The sequence below is a fragment of the Nicotiana tomentosiformis genome, chromosome 10 (genome assembly GCF_000390325.3).
Source record: "Nicotiana tomentosiformis chromosome 10, ASM39032v3, whole genome shotgun sequence".
NCBI classification, from domain to species: Eukaryota; Viridiplantae; Streptophyta; class Magnoliopsida; order Solanales; family Solanaceae; genus Nicotiana; species Nicotiana tomentosiformis.
This window is the reverse complement of record NC_090821.1, coordinates 12,650,471-12,670,195: the sequence shown is the minus strand read 5'-3', so window position 1 is coordinate 12,670,195 and position 19,725 is coordinate 12,650,471. Positions and strand designations below refer to the sequence as shown.

General features: G+C 38.1%; 1 protein-coding gene across 5 annotated transcripts; it reads left to right on the top strand.

The window, feature by feature from the left end:
• The first annotated feature begins 358 nt into the window (after positions 1-358).
• Positions 359-18,516, top strand: LOC104109349 (putative pentatricopeptide repeat-containing protein At1g74580). Of its 5 annotated transcripts, none has more exons than XR_011411499.1 (4): positions 359-676; positions 756-3,101; positions 4,069-4,421; positions 18,207-18,516. XR_011411499.1 is itself a non-coding variant. In XM_033659479.2 (3 exons), exons 2-3 carry the CDS (start codon positions 825-827, stop codon positions 4,141-4,143), a joined length of 2,352 nt encoding a protein of 783 aa, XP_033515370.1. In that variant the 5' UTR covers positions 359-676; positions 756-824; the 3' UTR covers positions 4,144-4,660. The 5 variants fall into 5 exon arrangements, 2 of the variants coding, with proteins under 2 accessions (XP_033515370.1, XP_009616909.1); XR_011411497.1 differs by lacking the exon at positions 18,207-18,516 and adding an exon at positions 4,710-5,155; XR_011411498.1 differs by lacking the exon at positions 18,207-18,516 and adding an exon at positions 4,699-5,155.
• Positions 18,517-19,725: the final 1,209 nt, after the last annotated feature.

Below are 19,725 nucleotides of genomic sequence, written 5' to 3'. Positions count from 1 at the left end.
AATTTTTTGATTTTTGTTTTTGAATCCAGCAGCCTCAAATGGGCTGAAACAGTTCCTCGATATAAACGAAGGAGAAGAACCATATCTATAGGTTAAAATCGTTTTCATGGGGTGGGTTTGGATATTGAGTCGGGGTTGAACGACTAGGGTAAACGGGTAGATGATTAGATTGTTTAAGATCGTGCCACGTATCTTAAAATAAGAGTTCGTTAGATGTGGGGCCAGAAATATTAAAATAGATAATAGTAGGAATAGATAGTGAACGATAGTATAACATAGTGTACTAATAACTAATTTTCGATAGTATAGGACACAACTAGCCCTTTTCCTTTTTTGTTTTTCCTGGGGTACGACATACACAACATGACTCGCCACTTGGTAGAAACCGGAGATACGATAAAAGGACAAAGGAAAAATTCCCAACTATTTTCTTTTGGCACTCAGCCTCTTCGATCTCCTCTTCTTCAAAATTAAACCAGAGAAATACATACAATGTGCTCAAACTACAGTCAGAGACATCATTGAAACTAAACCCTATTCTTCCTCACCTGCTTCTCCTTCTTCTCCGACAGGCGCCGAACTAACTCCCAGTCAGCTTATTGGCTTCAAAAATCAGTTTTTTTTCCTCTTCAAAAGAAGCGGAAGTTTTAACTGCAAAATCCTACAACACTTTCAGGTAATCTTGTTCTCCCATATACTATTTTTGCTCATTTGCTGTTTTCTTAATTGTCCTTTCCCTGGCTGTAATTCTTCAGGTTTCTGAAATGAGTGAAAAACAGAGTGAGTTGTATTGGTTGATTGATTGATTTACTGATAGTATACGAATGAGTGCTGCTGTGCTTCCTAAACATGTGGCTGCTGTATTAAAATGTCAAAAGAACCCATTAAGGGCACTAGAAATATTCAATTCTGTGAAAAAGGAATATGGGTTTAACCATAATTTGTCTACCTATAAATGTATGGTCGAAAAGCTTGGTTGTTATGGGGAGTTCAAGGAAATGGAAGGCGTCATTGAAGAAGCGAGGCAGAAAATTGATAATATGTTGTTAGAAGGGGTGTACATTACTGCTATTAGAAGTTATGGGAAGAAAGGGAAAGTTCAAGAGGCGGTTGACGTGTTTGAGAAGATGGATTTTTTCAATTGTCAGCCGTCTGTTCATTCGTATAACACGATCATGAATGTATTGGTTGAACATGGGTTTTTTAAACAAGCTCATAAGGTTTATATGAGAATGCTGGAAAAGGGGATTTCTCCTGATGTATATACCTTTACTATTAGGATAAAGTCGTTTTGTAGAACGAACCGGCCTCATGTTGCTTTGAGGCTTTTGAATAACATGCCTGATCAAGGATGCGAATTTAATGCAGTTGCGTACTGTACAGTAATTGGTGGATTTTATGAAGTGAATTGTCGAGTTGAGGCTTGTGAATTGTTCGATGAAATGCTTAGGCTCGGAATAACTCCTGATGTTACTACGTTTAATAAGCTTATCTGTACACTTTGTAAGAAGGGGGACGTCCAAGAAAGTGAAAGGCTTCTTAATAAGATTATGAAAAGAGGAGTGTTTCCAAATCTTTTTACATGTAATGTCTTGATACAAGGTCTTTCTGAGAGAGGCCAACTAAATGAAGCTGCTAGGATGTTAGGGACTTTGAACAAAGAAGGTTTAAATGCTGATGTAGTCACTTATAACACTCTTATATGTGGTTTATGCAAGCACTCCAAGGTTGCTGAAGCTGAGTCTTATTTGCATAAAATGGTGAACGGCGGGTTTGAGCCCGATGCATTCACCTATAACACGATCATTGGCGCATATTGCAAATTGGGTATGATACAGAAAGCGGACAGAATTCTTAATTATGCAGTTTTTAAAGGTTTTGTTCCTGATGAGTTTACTTTGTGCTCCCTTATTTATGGATTATGCCAGGATGGTGACTTTAACAGAGCCAAGAGTTTATTTAATGAAGCCACAGGTAAAGGTATGCAGTGTAATGTAATCCTCTATAATACCTTAATTAAGGGAATGTGTCAGCAGGGACTTATCTTAGAAGCATTGAAGTTGATGACTGAAATGCCTGAGAAAGGTTGCAGGCCTGATACATGGACTTATAATCTGATCATAAATGGTTTGTGCAAGATGGGCTGTGTATCTGATGCTAGTAATATCCTGAATGTTGCCGTGGCCAAAGGGACCCTTCCTGATATTTTCACCTTCAACACCTTGATTGATGGTTATTGCAAACAGTCGAAATTGGCTGATGCAATCGAGATTCTAAATACCATGTGGGATCATGACGTTGTTCCAGATGTGATAACGTATAACACAATGTTGGATGGACTTTGCAAGCTTAAAACTTCTGATGATGTGATGGAAACCTTCAAAGTCATGGTGGAAAAGGGGTGTGTCCCAAACATAATCACATATAATATTCTCATTGAGAGCCTTTGTAAATCAAGAAAGTTTATGAAAGCTTTAGACTTACTTGAGGATATTCAAAGCAAGGGTCTAATTCCTGATACAGTGACTTTTGGCACTTTGATAAATGGGTTTTGTGAGAATGAGGATTTGGAAGGAGCCTATGAGCTATTCAGAAGAATGAAAACACAATATAATTGCACTCATACTACTGCAACGTACAATATTTTGATTAGTGCATTTGCTAAAAAGCTGAAAATGGACATAGCAGAGAAGCTATTTCTTGAGATGAGTGAATGTGGCTGTTCTCCTGACAATTACACCTACCGTTGTATGATAGATGGTTTCTGCAAGGTAGACAACAGCGAATTGGGGTACAAGTTTTTGCTTGACAACATGGCGAAAGAGTTTCTTCCATCAAAAGAAACAGCGGGACGAGTGATCAATTGCCTATGCGTGAAGAACAGGTTGCTCGAAGCAGTTGGTATCATTCATCTCATGGTGCAGAAGGGTGTTGTACCTGATGTGGTCCACACAATTTTTGAAGCAGATAAAAAGGATGTGGCAGCTCCCAAGATCGTTGTGGAAGACTTGCTGAAGAAGGATCATATAACCTATTATGCCTATGAACTCTTATACGATGGGATAAGAGACAAAAAGCTTTTGAAGAAATTATCCACGAAGGTTCGTCCTATTCAAGTAATTACTTTTCTCATTTACAGGAGTACACATAACAATGACACACTCAAAAGGCTTTTGCCTGGATACAAAAACTCTAATATTTGTATTTATAATTTATAAGTATTTAAGCCAAGATGGTAAAAGTTAAGTGATTCAACTAGCTATCCAGTCAAATGGTTATTATTGTTGAAAGTTGAATATATGAAAAATAAAAGGGGTTTTGTTTCGAAGATAATCTAGCAGGTGAAAAGATTGTGTGTGTTTGACCGGTTTCACTTGAAAATTGTTTTTAAAACATTACTTGAATAAACTCCGCTCTGAGACAGTTTTCTAAATTCTTTTTCTGGAAAGTCACTACAAAAAGTTAAGCCATCTAAACACATTTTAGTGTACTTAACTTCTTCCAGAAAACCTTCAGAAACCTCTCCGGATTATTTTCAAAACACCACCTAGCATATTCCGCATGCAACAATGGATTGGAAGATGGAGGATAAAATGAAAGAAAATTACTTTTCTCTTATATTTTGGCTTGAGGGAGGAGAAATGGAATTGAGTTAATACTCTGGGCTGCAAATGCATGAGAAAGAATACCACATGAACATGCATTTTGCAAATCGGGGACATTTTACTTGTTTTTCTGATGCAAAGTAAGAATGCTCAAAATGAAAAAATATAAGAACACAGGTTATGTTCAACCTTTTTCCCCGAGAATCAAGAAGCAATTGCACTCACCAGTCTGCTGATAGATCACCTAAAAGAAAAAAAATGCACGGATAAATGAAACTCTAATCTACTGGCTTAAGATTATGTTTTATTCAAAAGATCAATGAAAGCTGAATGAACTATAAATTTGACAGGTAAATGAACTTCTTGGATTGAGACTACTTGCAATGACAAGAGAGCTTGCCCACAGCTCAGAAGTCTAGAACTATTTGTTCTGAGTATTTTTGCTTCTTTCTTCTGTACACAGAGAAAACATTCTACCACTAGTCACTTGAGGATTGATGGCAATCAAACTAAGGTAATATGGAGCCACGATTTGTGAGAAGTAGCAAACAATGATTGAAGCTTTGCTGTTTCAAAGTCATCTTACAAGAGCGATATAGCTGTAGTCTGATGAAGAGGACAGTGGTGCAAAAACATGATGGCAAAAACCTGTGACAGTAGCTGAAAACATCGGGACCTTGAAGAGAGACTGGGTTTAGTCTCAATGCTTCTTGGCAAACTCAATCATGTTGATTCAGTGCTTGATTATCTAATGATGTTTCCCAAGTCTCTCCAAGGGACGTCTCCTGGTTACACGTCTCAGCACTCTTAGATCAGGTAATTTTACAACATTGTTCTTTCTTCTTCATCATCCAAAATAATAATAAACTCAGCTAAAACAAACCTTATATTTGCAAGTGTAAGCTGATAAAAGGAGAATCCAAGCCCGGCTTCTTATGTAGGTTTGTTGGAAATTTGACTAAAGTTTAAAAACAAAATGTAATTTTTGTGATCTATAGTTAGATATTGTAAAGAAGACTGAAGATTTTGAAACAATATCAAGTTTTTTTTTCTATAATCATATGTTGTAGAGAATCTCATGATGAGTTTCTAGACTATTTTCAGGATTCACTTCCCGAAATGTTATGGATGTCCCTCCCCCCACCCTGGGGCTTGTAAGGAATATGTCATACATATGTTGAGGAAGTGATCAGAGTAAAAAACACTTTTCGTCTGACTACAAAGAAAGCTGATGACAATTGCTTGTGTTATCTGATGTGGCTCATGATTTTCCCCCGTTGATGTGAGGACTTTGACAGAGGTCTTAGCGAGGAGTACAAGGATGCTTCTATAGATATTGTATGGCTAAGGACCTAAGCACAAAGGTGCATAAAAAAGGTTGAAAAACCTACCTGATCCCTATACTGATTACCAATTTTCATTTTACTATAGAATATTTTCTTGGCCATCCCACGTGTTGTGCTGTTGGTATGTTTTTACCCAGATTGAGAGAACTTTTCTCTTTTAGGTATCCAATTATGTAAGCAATGGGCATCTCATTTTTGTCGTCCTCTAGTGGTTTCCTCGAAATGCATGTTTGATCATTTTACGAGTTTGAGAAACAAGTGTTTGAGTAGATGAATTTTCATGTTTGTGCTAGAAAATACCCATGCAAAATAAATATAGACTGTAAGCCTTAGAGCTAGGGGTGGAAATCGGATGGGCCATGGTGTGGAAAATAATAAATGGGGAAGGGAGGTGAGTTCTTAGGTGGCGCAGGGCCAAGTTGCTCGAACTCTAGTGCAGGTGTCCGATATGGGTGTGGATCTAGAGGTCAGATCTTTCATTATCTAAATTTTAAGTTTCGGGGATATGGATCCTGCTACGGATACGGGTACGGAGATTCGACTAAAAATAATTCAAATATCTAAAAATAGTGTTATAAAAATATGTCTAACTTATGAGACATTATGTGAAAAACTTATAAGGTATTTCGAGAAGGAGAAAATATTGATCGAGAGGAGAATTCAAGAAGGAGATAAAATGAAATGTACTATTCGCAAATAAAGGACCTTATGTTTGAGGTATCCAACATGTTTTTCTTACTTTTGTCTTGATCCATTTTGAGATGTTGCGCCATTTCAACACTATTTTATATTTTTTCTAACTTGCACATTCTTTTAGTTATCTATGTGGCGTTGCAACGATGAGCTTCACGTGCGATCAGATGGTACTCCACAATTCTTCAAGGATTAACATGGTACGAAGGAGAAACGAGCATGTAGAGTGTGAACAGACCAACAGTGGTTGAAACTTCGAAATGGATTAAGATTAAAAGTTGGAATGTGCAGGGGGCGAATGACAGTAGGAAAAGGAATACCATTAAATCTCTGGTTCTTAAATGGAAAGTTGATGTCATGTGTTTACAAGAAACCAAACTTGAAGATTGGCTAGCATGCGAAGTTTACAAATTATGGGAAATAGATGTGCTGAGTTGAAAGCAAGTGGTAACAGGGTGTGGGATTATAGTTGTATGGGATAGACGATAATGGAATAACATTGGGAATATGCAAGGTTCCTTCTCCATCTCTTGCATTTTAGAGAGTACTCAGGAAGAGTTCAGATGGTGCTTTACAGGTATATATGGGCCTCATACCAGCCTAGAAAGGGAAGTCATGACTCATTTGCAGGTGTAAGGAGTTTATGGGAAGGTCACTGGGTACTTGAGGGGATTTCAACGTTTGCAGATTTGAAAGGGAAAGACTCAATTACACAAGGAGATCTAGGGCCAGGAGAGTATTCTATGAAACCATACAGGACTTATGTTTAATAGATTTGCCACTTCAAGGAGCCTGTTACACTTGGACCATAGGAGAGAACTGCATTCAAGCTTCAAAAATTAATAGATTTCTCATCTCCCCTAAATGGAATGACTCCTTCAAAGCAGTGCAACAACAAATACTTCCTAGAGTGATCTTTGATCACAAACCTATCATGCTGGAAAGTGGGGATTGGGATACCAACCCTTTATATTTCAAATTTAAAAATATGTGGCTACAATCAGAAGGGTTTATTGAGAAACTGAAAGGATGGTGGCAAAGCTATTCAATTCACTGGTAGTGCAGATTACATACTCATGCAGAAGTTGCAAACCTTAAAGAAAGATATTACTACCTGGAACAAGGAAGAGTTCGAGAAATTGGAAACCAAAAGGACTAGAGCTTTGACTGGGCTTCTAGCACTTGAATAGGAACAAGAGAGGAAGAACCTCACACAACAGGAGATCACTTACATGATGACTTTGAAAGCAGAAATGCAGCAGCTAGCCAGTGCAGAAGAGGCCTCTTGGAGGCAAAAATCAAGGTGTCTTTGGCTTAAAGATAGGGATATGAATACCAAGTACTTCCAAAAGATTGCAAATTTCCAATAGGAGGTACAACAATATTGACAGACTTCAGGTGGGAGAAGAAATTATTGAGGACAGGAGCAGATTAAAAAGGAGATACTGGATTTCTACGAGGGGCTTTATACTGAGCATGAGGACCGGAGATCTATTGTCACTTTGAAGGCATTGTCAATATCATAGAAGAAGAAAGTCTTAACCTAGACGCAATCTTCGAGGAGGAACAAGTTCTAGCAGCTATAGTCACGTTCTCTCGACAAGGCACCCGGCCTGATGGATACACAATGGCATTTTATCATAAAACATGGGATTTTATCAAGACAGACATCATGGGAGCACTAAATCATCATCATGATCATTATTGGATGGTGAGGTCACGCAATGTTTCCTTTATAGCTCTGATCCCTAAGAAGAAAGAAGCCATGGAACTCAAAGACTACAGACCAATTAGTCTCGTTGGAAGTATCTATAAAATTGCAGCAAACATTCTAGTAGAAAGGTTTAAGTCTGATAGAGAAGCTGGTCTCAAACCAGCAAAATGCATTTATGAAGATTAGGCAGATCACTAATGCCTCTTTGATTGCTAATGAAGTCCTAGATTGGCAACTAAAGCGGGGAGGAGCAGGGATTCTATGTAAGCTGGACATAGAGAAAGCCTTTGATCAATTAAATTGGGTTTATCTTATCTCAATACCTAGACAGACGGGGTTTGGCAGCAGGTGGATCAAGTGGATCAAATTTAATATCTCCATTGTCAAGTATTCGGTCCTAGTCAACAGAAGCCCAATTGGTTTCTTCTTACCATAAAGAAGTTTGAGGTAGGGAGATCCTCACTCTCCCTTCCTATTCATACTTGGTATGGAAGGTTAAGCAGAATGTTAGACACGGCCAAGCAATTACAATAGATAAGAGGATTTGATGTGGGAGTTCAGAGCAATATCAACATCTATCATTTGCTATATGCTGATGACACTCTGATCGTCTGTGGTGCAGACAGAGATCGGGTGCTTCATCTAAATCTAATTCTTTTTCTTCTTTTTGAAGCACTTTCAGGTTTACATATCAATATGCCCCATAGTGTGATCTATCCCGTCAATGAAGTGCAGAATTTGGAGGAGACACTTCCTACCACTTACATGGGCCTACCATTGGGAGTAAAGCACAACTTTTCAACAATATGGAACGGGGTCATTGAGAAATTTGAGAGAAGATTAGCCTCCTGGCAGATGCAATACCTCTCTATGGGTGGCAGACTCACACTAATCAATAGTGTCCTGGATAAACACTGAGCATAAGTTTCACTTGGTAAAGTGAAAAAAGGTCATTCTCCCAAAACACCAAGTAGGATTGGGAATCAAGGAAATGACAATTCACAACACATGCCTATTGGTGAAGTGGCTTTGGAGGTACACACAAGAGGAGCAACCTTTGTGGAAGATGGTGGTCAATGCTAAGTGTTAGATAGTTATGTAAATAACGTGAATTAGTCCTAGTCCCACATAGAATAGGAGTAGGATATGTATTGTATAAATAAGGCTTAATGTATTATAATTGAATAATAACACCACCAACAACAAACCTAGTAGTTTCCTACAAGTGAGGTCTGGGGAGGGTAAAATGTACATAGCCTTACCCTTGGAAGAGTAGAGATGCTGTTTCCGATAAACCCTCGGCTAAAAAATGATTAAAAATGAAAAGGTAATTGCAACAAGTAGGAATAACAACAAGATGAAATAAGATCGAATCCAAGAATGCAATCAAGCTCTAGGTGGTAATAGCCATCTATTGATAAAAGATATCATACTAACACTAATGCTAGCAAACTAAGTAAGACAAAGTGAAACGCTCGACTACATATGAACCTTCTACCCTAATCTTTGATCTCCACACCCTCCTGTCTAGGGCATGTCTTCAGTCAGCTCCAGCTGCGCCATGTCCCGCCTAATAACCTCTCCCCAAGACTTCTTAGGCCTACCTCTACCCCTCCTGCTACCCATCGAGGCTAACCGTTCGCACCTTCTAACTGGGGATTCTATATTTCTCCTCTTAACATGCCCGAACCATCTCAACCTCGCCTCCCGCATCTTATCCTCCACATGGGCTACTCCCACCTAATAATTGAATAGAAGATCAGTAATATATTTTTTTCCTGTGCTTTCTCACATGGTATCAGAGCATTAGTGAGGAAAGATCGTTATGCGTTATTCCAGTGACATCCGGGAAGAAAGAACTCAGTTACCGTGCAATTTTTCGGTGGCCTAAGTGATTGATTTGCGTCATCTCACGTTTGGTGAGTGTTGTGCACAAACCAACACCACTATTAGACTCAGAAAACTCCAGCGACCAAATCCCATTCAGATTCTCCGGCAACAAATGCCTCCACGCGCTGTCCAGATTTGTGACTTCACCAGCGCGTCTGTCCCATGCGTCGGCGCGTGCGTGCTTCTTCGACCATTTTTTGGCGGAGCTTCTTCAGGACAGCATGTTCGCACAACAATTCCGAGTCTACTGTTCTATTCCCGACAAATTTCGACAAATTTTGAAATTTTTCGGCGAGCTACAGTGTTTTCCGGCGTAAAAAGTATTCTTTTTCTCTGATGTGAACAGTGTTTTCCCAGATATTTCTTCAGTTTTCTAGGAATTACTGATTTTTACTATTTCAAGCTAGCCCTAGAACTTTTAGCCACGAATTTGAGAAATTAATTATAGCGACATGGGATCCAATATTATGAATAGTTGGATGGTTTCTCTGTCGGATTATATTGAGTTCCTTCAGTACAAAGCGTGTAGACATACATCTTCAGAGATAGCGTGAGTTGTGTCTTCCAATCTTCATCCTCCGAGTCATGGGTCATTGATTAAGGTGTATCTGATCACATTTCTGGTAACAAATCTCTTTTCACTACTATTTCATATTCTCATTCTCTTCCAACAGTCACAATGGCAAACGGGTCTCAAAACATCGCAACTGGAATAGGTCAAGCAAGTCCACTTCCTTCCTTATCAAATGGACTTTATTACCTTATCCTTGCTAAATCACATGAACTTACATCTTGTCTTTCTTCAACAACTTGTCCTGTTACTGATTTACCAGATTTATTACATAAACGGTTGGGACATCCCACTTTGTCAAAACTTCAGAAAATGGTACCTGGATTATCTCATTTGTCCATTCTAGAGTGTGAGTTATGTCAGCTCGGTAAGCATACTCGCTCCCATTTCCCTCGGCGTCTTGATAATCGAGCAGAGTCACCTTTCACTTTAGTCCATTCAGATGTTTGGGGTCCTAGTCGGGTCAATTCTACCTTGGGATTCCGCTACTTTGTCAGTTTCATTAATGATTATTCCCGGTGCACTTGGATATTTTTGATGAAAAATCGATTTGGGTTTTCTATTTTTCAGACTTTCTACGCTGAAATTCAAAATCAATTTGGGGTTTCTATCCGCACATTTCATAGTGATAATGCCCTAGAGTATTTGTCCTCCCTATTTCAGCAATTTATGAACTCTCATGGAATCATTCATCAAATATCTTTTCCGTACACATCTCAACAAATTGAGGTAGATGAAAGAAAGAACATACATCTTATTGAAACTGCTCGTACCCTACTCATACAATCTCATCTTCTGTTGCATTTTAGGGGGGATGCAGTTCTCACATCTTGTTATCTTATTAATCGTATGCCATCCTCAGCTATCCAGAATCAAGTTCCATTCTCTGTGTTGTTTCTCCACTCACCTTTGTTCTCTCTTCCACTCCGTATCTTTGGGAGCACGTATTTTGTTCATAACCTTGCTCCAGAAAAAGATAAGTTAGCTCCTCGTGCTCTCTAGTGCGTATTTCTGGGTTACTCGAGAACGCAAATGGATATTGATGCTATTCACCTGACCTCCAGCAGTATCTAATGTCCGCTGATGTTACCTTCTTTGAAACCCAGTCATACTTCACAGGTCCAGGTGATTACTTAGATATTTCTGAGGTGCTACCAGTTCCATCTTTTGGTGACTCAGTCACTATTTCTCATCCATCTTCCTCCACAACTCCAGCTCCACCACCTACGACTCCAGTCCCAGCTCCACCACCTACAGTTCCAGTTTCAGTTCCGCCACCTACAGCTCCACCACTCCTGACATACCATCATCGTCCGCGCCCAGCATCATGCCCAGCTGATTCACGTCCTGCACCTGACCCTGCTCCTACTGTGGACTTGTCTCCTCTTAGTCAATCGATTGCACTTCAAAAAGGTATCCGGTCCACACTTAATCCTAATCCCCACTATGTCGGTTTAAGTTATCATCGTCTGTCATCAACCCATTATCCGTTTGTATCATCTTTTCCCTCTGTTTTCATCCCTAAGTCTACAGGTAAAATACAGTCTCATCTAGGATGGCGACAGGCTATGATTGACGAGATATCTGCTTTACATACGAGTGGTACTTGAGAGCTTGTTCCTCTTCCTTCAGCGTTGGGTGTATGCAGTCAAAGTTGGTCCAGATGGCCAGGTTGATCAACTCAAGGCTCGTCTTGTTGCCAAAAGGTATACTCAGATATTTGGGCTCGATTATAGTAATACTTTCTCTCCCGTGGCTAAAATAGCATTAGTCCGCCTTTTTCTATCCATGGCTGTTGTTCGCCATTGGCCTCTCTATCAGTTGGACATTAAGAATGCTTTTCTTCACGATGATCTTGGGGATGAGGTTTATATGGAGCAACCACTTGGTTTTGTTGCTTAGGGGGAGTCTAATGGCCTTGTATGTCAGTTGCGCTGGTTCCTCTATGGTCTAAAGCAGTCTCCTCGAGTCTGGTTTGGTAAGTTCAGCACAGTAATTAAGGAGTTTGGCATGACTCGTAGTGAAGCTGATCACTCTATATTTTATCGGCATTCTGCTCCAAATCTCTGTATGTATTCAGTAGTTTATGTTGACGATATTGTTATTACTAGGTTGAAAAACCATCTCTTTCAACACTTTTAGACTACGGATCTAGGTAGATTAAAATATTTTCTAGGTATTGATCTCACAATGGAAGTATGATTTGGACATTCTTGAGGAGACATGAATGACAGGTTGTAGACCTGTTGATACTCCTATGGATTCGAATTCTAAACTTCTGCCCGGACAGGGGGATGCGTTTAGTGATCGTGCAAGATATAGGCGGCTAGTTGGTAAATTAAATCACCTCACAATGACCAGACCTTGACATTTCCTTTCTTGTGAGTGTTGTGAGCCAGTTTATGGATTCTCCTATGTGATAGTCATTGGGATGCTGTTGTCCGCATTCTTCAGTATATAAAATCAGCTTCGAACAAAGAATTATTGTTTGAGGATCGAGGCCATGAGCAGATCGTTGGATACTCAGATGCTGGTTGGGCAGGATCACCTTCTGATAGACATTCTATGTTTGGATATTATGTTTTAGTAGGAGGTAATTAGATATCTTGGAAGAGCAAAAACATAATGTAGTTGCTCGGTCTAGTGCAAAAGCAAGAGTATCGAGCAATGGCAATATGTGAGCTAGTTTGGATCAAATAGTTGCTCAAGGAGTTGAAATTTAGTGAGATCAGCAAGATGGAACTTGTGTGTGATAATCAAACCGCCCTTCATATTGCCTCAAATCCGGTGTTCCATGAGAGAACTAAACACATTGAGATTGACTGTCACTTCGTTAGAGAAGAGATACTCTCCGGAGATATTACTACAAAGTTTGTGAAGTCGAATGATCAGCTTGCAGATATTTTCACCAAATCCCTCACCGGTCCTCGTATTAGTTACATATGTAACAAGTTCGGTACATATGATTTATATGCACCGTTTGAGGGGGAATGTTAGATAGTTATGTAAATAACGTGAATTAGTCCTAGTCCCGCATAGAATATGAGTAGGATATGTATTGTATAAATAGGGCTCAATGTATTATAATTAAATAAAAAATTAATAATATATTTTTCTCCCGTGCTTTCTCACACTAAGCATGGAACTCAAGGCAATTGGTGCACTAAACTTACAAGAGCACCCCATGGGGTGGAAGTGCATACGCAGATTATGAGAGGAATTCTCTGAACACTACCACCTAACATTTGGGAATGGGCAACAAATCAAATTTTGGAAGGATAAAGGGTTTGAGAATTCAGTCCTAAGGATTGACTATCCTAACCTGTTCCAGATTGCATGTGATCCTGACTCTACAATCATTCAAAATAAGGATGGTCCCATTTGGAATGTTACTCTAAGGAGGAGTTTGCAGGACTGGGAGGTATCTGATTATGTCCGAGTGCTAGAGGCACTACATGGCATCACACTAAATGAGCACATCACAGATAAGTTCAGATGGGGATGAGCAAGTGATGGAAGATATTCTGTGAAGGCAAGGTACATGCTGATTATGGCTAGAAATGGAATTAGCGATCTTTGGCCATGAAAATTAATACGGAGAACCAAACTACCACCCAAGGTCTTCTGCTTCAGCTGGACTACACTTTATGAGCCATGTTTGACTCAGGAGAACCTTGTTAAAAGGAACTTCGTGATAGTTAATAGATGCTACATGTGTCAAAGGGATGCAGAAACCAACTACCCTTGTTTCTACATTGTAGAGTTGCTGCACTTTGGAGCATGTTTTGCTCTGTTTTTGGTATTAGCTGGGTTATGCCTCACAACATGAAGGAGGCACTTCAGAGCTGGGGCAGCTGGAAAGTTGATAACACCATCAAGAATATATGGAAAATGATACCTGCTTGTATTTGTTGGAGCATATGGAACGAAAGAAATAGAAGATGCTTTGATGGACTATCAACTCCTAACCACACCCTAAAAGCTAAATGCCTTCTGCTTTTATTTAGCTGGGCAAATATTTCCCCCGTAGAATCTCCTGAAACCTTTTTGAACTTTGTTAGCTCTTTGTATCTAAGATAGCATATATGTAGTAAGCTAACAGGTGGTTTTTTCTGCTTTTTGAAGCTTCTATGCTTCTTCTTCTTGTAATATTTTGCATCTTCTTGATGACATTAATGAAGCCAATTATTTCATCAAAAAAAGAAAGAAAAAGAAATAAGTATCATTAACTCCTCCCGAAAAGATTTTTGAGCACTGGCTTTGAAACCCCGGGATACATGATAAAATAGTATATCATGACCTTTTTTTTTTTTTGAGAAAGGTAAAAAATATATCGTGACATTTTATGACAATGCATTTAGTAAAGCTTTAAACAATGAAATGCAATTTATGTGAAAAAATGACATAATTTAAGTCAAAGCATAATTTTAGCAATTTCTTATTTAAGTTAGGGAATTCTCTAGAGATCGTTATCATCATCATTGTCATCACTATGTCATGTATAATATCATGACGGACGATTTTCACCCAATCGCCAAGGTGGTCTCATCACATATGCGCGTAGATTAACACTATGGGGGCTGGCACCCTAAGTGTACCCTTTCTTTGAGGTTTTTCTACGAGTAGTAACCATTTTAGGTTAACTACCATCCTATATCGGCACATTAGTTTTCTAGAAACATATTTCAACTTTTGGAAATGAATGCCCTCTCGGTCTTAAAGTTCTTCGGGCATTTACATCTATACCCAGTTTTTGGGTCAACTTTTAACTTATACCTGCTTTGTAAAAAAAATTTGCAAGCGTACTCACTTTTCGGGTAACTTCAGATATACGGGCCTGAAGTAGCAAGAAATTATATATGAAGTTTGAACTTCAGAATGTTTTGCATGAAGTATAGCAAAACTTCAGATATTTTTGCCTGAAGTTTGGCCTGACTTACAAAGGCAATCACGCAAACTTCAGTTCATAGTGCGATGGCAAACTTCAGCTCAATAAAACTACAATATATTTTGGCTGAAGTTTTTGTTTTGTAATTGTTGAACTTCAGCATTCTAGGAGCTGAAGTTGTTTTGTAATTGTTGAACTTCAGCATTCTAGGAGCTGAAGTTTGTTTTGTAATTGCTGAGCTTCAGCATTCTAGGAGCTGAAGTTTGTTTTGTAATTGCTGAGCTTCAGCATTCTAGGAGCTGAAGTTTGTTTTGTAATTGCTGAATTTCGGCATTCTAGGGCTGAAGTTTGTTTTGTATTTGCTGAACTTCAGTATTATAGGAGCTGAAGTTTTTGTTTATATTTGCTGAACTTCAGCATTCTTAGAGCTGAAGTTTTAAGTTTGCACACGAAAATGAGGAAGATAATCTTTCAAAAAAAGAATTCAACAAAAGAACATATTGTACATAAGCGAAATAGTACTAAACAACAATGAATTTAATAGATCATGATTAGCAGCGATTGATGCTGTTCATTTCAAAGATTAAAGAATGAAAAATATTTTCGACATGAAAACAAGTTACTACAGATAAATTAGAACCAAAAACCAATGTGCCTGTAAAGCTAAAATATCTAAGAGGTTAAATTATTGTGAATAAGACCAAATTGAACATAATGGAATAAGCAGATATATATGAATCATCAGGCTAGAACGCATAACAATATCTCAAGTTTCAGCATTCAGAAAACGAAGGAGGAGGAGAAAGAGGCCTGAAGTTGTTTAAAAAGTGGGTACAAGTTAAAACTTTTTAAAAAAGTGGGTATAGGTTAAATGAGGGTGACCAAATAGGGCGCCCCATACAATTTTTACGAAAAACATTTAACATCATTACTTGACCATTTTTAGGCCCTTCAAAAATCAAGAGTTTGGCATACTTAGCTCGTGAATATTCTAAACATCATTCTTTAACATGTGAATCTCATCATCAATTTGATGACAATTTAATACTCCCTCCATTTCACTTTGTTCTTTGTAGTTTGACCTGGCACACTTTTGAAATTTGTGCTCTGATATGAGCCATAGCATTTGCTTTGCTATAAAACTTTTGAAACTTGTAGTCTTAAATCTGTCAAAGTATTTGTGTGGTTATAAATACCTCCCGTTAAGAAAATATAGGAATGTGCCAATCTTTTTCAAATAGATTAATTAGGAAATATTGCTAATCTTTTGGGAATGGATGGAGTATTATTGAAATCAAATTAAATATGGAACATAAAGTTTGGCTCAAATCTCATCATTTAATCTCATAAAATCATCATAAGTTGTCAAGTGTTTGGCTTGTTTAGCCTCCGGATGTTTTACGCATTATTTTACAAAACAAATCACTTTGATAATAACTTGAAAACATTTTTTTTTTTAAAAAAATTAAGTGAAACATGTGAACATGAAGATTTAGTTCAACTTCGTCATTTAATCTCATAAATACTCCTCAAGTCGTTATAAACTCATCATGGTGCTATCATTTATTTTAAGGCAATAGTATAGCCAACATATCAATCTAGATATCTAAGCATGCGATAGCCTATTTCATCAAACATGGAATGCATAGCTCGCTCGATCATACAAAACTATACAAACATTCTAGACTTTTTCATAAACTCACTTTCATGCACTTTTAGCATAACTCGTTAAAGGAAGGTATATCTTAAGTTACCTCTATTTCGATCCCAATAACGGACTTGATACATTGAACACGTCCAATATGTTCAACAATTATCAATCTACAACACTTACAATTAAACTTCATCAATTCAAGTTTAATCAATTCATCATAACCTATTTCCGGATTCACAATTGGCATCAAGCCATCCAATACTTTTCTTCCCGATTGCTCTCATAATTTAGCTCCAAAATGCCATTACAAAGCATACATCAACTTAATGGAATTATTAGTCATTAATTAACTCAATTCTTAACCGCAAATACTATTCATCTTCTTCTTTTTTCAAGTCTTTAATGTAATGGAAAGCCTTTATAGGGTTTACTTTAATAGTAAGTTCCAATCACATTTTCCATGCCCAAATACACTCAATAATATCATTTAGACTTCATAATTGAAGAGAGAATGGTGAAATTACCTTCTTGTAGTGAACTTCTAGCTTCGGAAGATTTAAGTATTCTTGAAAACTTCTTGAGATTGTTACCACTTTTGATTTGAAAAATCTATGTGAAAGCAAGCTCTAAGCTTCTCCACTTGGCTGCTCGTTATTCGCAAAAATGGAGATGGGCGCTCCCTCTTCGCTACCTTTTGGTAGAAATCAAGAAATGGAAAAATGTCCCCTTTTTTGCTTATCTCTCCATAGGTTACTACATAAGATGGTTATATAATCTTTGAGTCTTACTTAGCTTAGAGCTTTTAAGTGAGTAGCCAACTTTGATTACTTTATATTTACCATATCAAAGTATTACTTATTGTACAAACGTATGCTGCCAAAAGGAGTATTCATATTTGAAGCACACGTTCTGCCCACAATGACTAATCAAGATTTGATTTTTTGATTTTGCCTTTTCCATTTTTTCCAACTCTTGGCTAGACCTTGCCACTTCCAATCCCTTCCAACTAGTTTCATAGACATGCTTACGTATCCCAGTGACATCACTGCCCTCGTGTATGCCCGGACACACCTCAGAATCACTTAAATGCATCTTTAAGGTTTTAAATAACCCAAAATAATGTCCAACACTTGTGGGGCTTTGTAAGCTGGCCATCGAGGATTTATCGGATATCCTGTTTTGGAAAGCCATTATTTGAAGCGATGCTGCTGCCAAGTCCTGCCATTCTCTACTGCTTCCTCAAAGCCATGCTTGATGATAAAAGTACCCCCCCCCCCGGGGGGGGGGGGGTGTATTATTGTTTTTTATAAGCCTGAGTTCTGTTCTTCCTTTGTTTTCTCTGAATTTGTTTTATGCCTTTTTAAGTTTAATCTAGCTTTCTTTGAAACCAAGTTTCTTTCTAATGGTAGATTTTACGATTCTCTGTTTCCGTTGTTTTTTACTGCTGAGGTTTGAATCTGATTTTGTCTTTGATGGGCAGCATGTGTGGGAAAGTTAGTGAGAAATAGCGCCATGACTGAAATGCATGGGCGCGTGGATGGTAGAAGTTGATCTGAATATCAAGAGTGAATCTTAGAAGCTGGCTCTGTAAGATAGTCTCCATGTCATTGGCATCACATAATGAACATATACAGATCTCATTAAGCTGTAGATTAATCACCTCATTTCTCTATCCCTCATAAGCTAGTTTCACTTCATTTGGTATTTTGGTCTTCGGTTTGTGTACTTGGTCAAGATTGCTTGCTTAACAATGATCACATTGTGATATTAAAGATTTGGTTTTTGTTCTGGTCTTGCTATATCACCAACATTTTAATGATTTGGTGTTCATATTATCTTCTATAGGTAAGTATGGCCTCTCAAAACAAAGAGAATACACCGTGTTCATCTTCCAGAGTTTCATGCCCCCACGTTGCTTGATGAAGAAGAAGAGCGAGACCTGCATGGTGTATAGGGTACTGTTGTTTTGTTGGTTGTGATTTATGATGGCTGCAATGCTGAAACTGATGTGGAGGAGACCTGACAGTTTAATTTGCATTTGATTTTGGTGAAGACTGGCCATAGCTGCAAGATTGTACTTTAATATTTATCCTTTGTGAATTGTGATGCCTTTACGTATGCTCCATTGAATCCAGTACTTTCCACGCGGAACATAAATTTATATGTAAAAATTATCTAAAATAATAACAAAAAATAGATATGAACCCATAACTTTAACAATATAATGCGTTTAATAATTTTTTTTTAGAAGTTGAACCCACAAAATTTAAATTCAGAATCCGCCCTCTGTATGTATATAGAGTACTTGAGAGAAAAAAGAGTTAAAGAGTAACTTTTGTTCTTGGCTACTTTTTAGTTTGTACTTTGCTTTTCTCTTGTAGTTGCTCAAGGATTTATCATGTGTAGTGTGATATGACCAATAGGAGAACAATGTTTAGTAGCGTGAGAACAATCTATTTTTTAAAAGCGATACAACTAGTCCTATATATAATACATATTCTACTCCTATTACATATGGGACTAGGACATATTCTACTCCTACTATATATGAGATTAGGACATAGTCTACTCCTACTACATATGAGACTAGGACTATTTACACATAATTATTTAACACTCCTCCTCAAGCTGGTACATACAAATTATATGTACCGAGCTTGTTGCATATGTAACTAATACGAGAACCAGTGAGGGATTTGGTGAAAATATCCGCAAGCTGATCATTCGACATATAAGGCCGCTATATTCCCCCTGAGCAACAAAATAAGGTGGTTGCTGATAAATAGAAGTTGCTCGAAACGTGTCGAAAATATTTGAAAATAGGGAGACTAGGCCGAATTCCACACTACAAAATAGGTTATAAAACACCATCAGGAAACAAAAACTCTTCTGGAGATTACTGTTCACGTCGGAAAAAATAAACATAGTCGAAATTTGATGTAATTTATATGGGTAGGCTCGGAATCACTGGACGAGTAAAATTGTCCTAAAGAAGTTGTCAAAAAATGGCCGGAATGGCTCACACGCGCCGGAAAAGTTACTGTAGCTCGCCGGAAAATTTTAAAGTTCTTGGAATCTGTAGAATATTGTACCGATGGACTCGGAATCACCCCATGAAACAACTGTCCTAAAGAAAATTTTGAAAATTTTGGCTGGAAAGTGCTCCACGCGCTCGCCAGAATCCTAGTTTTGGTGGCGCGTGAGGGACTTTCTGCCGGAGCGATTGACCGGGATTTTGTCGCATGACTTTTTCGAACAAGATGGTAGTGTTGGTTTTTGCACAACACTTACCGATGAGGAGATAACACAAATCAATCTTGAGTTGTCAACCGAAAAGACGCACGGTGACTGATTTTCTGTTCCG

Bases quoted from the DNA above. Each gene is read 5' to 3' on its own strand.
- LOC104109349 (XM_033659479.2), top strand. From the start codon at position 825: ATGAGTGCTGCTGTGCTTCCTAAACATGTGGCTGCTGTATTAAAATGT. The intron at 3,102-4,068 runs GTTCGTCCTATT...TTCTGTACACAG, and splicing joins TGAAGAAATTATCCACGAAG to AGAAAACATTCTACCACTAG.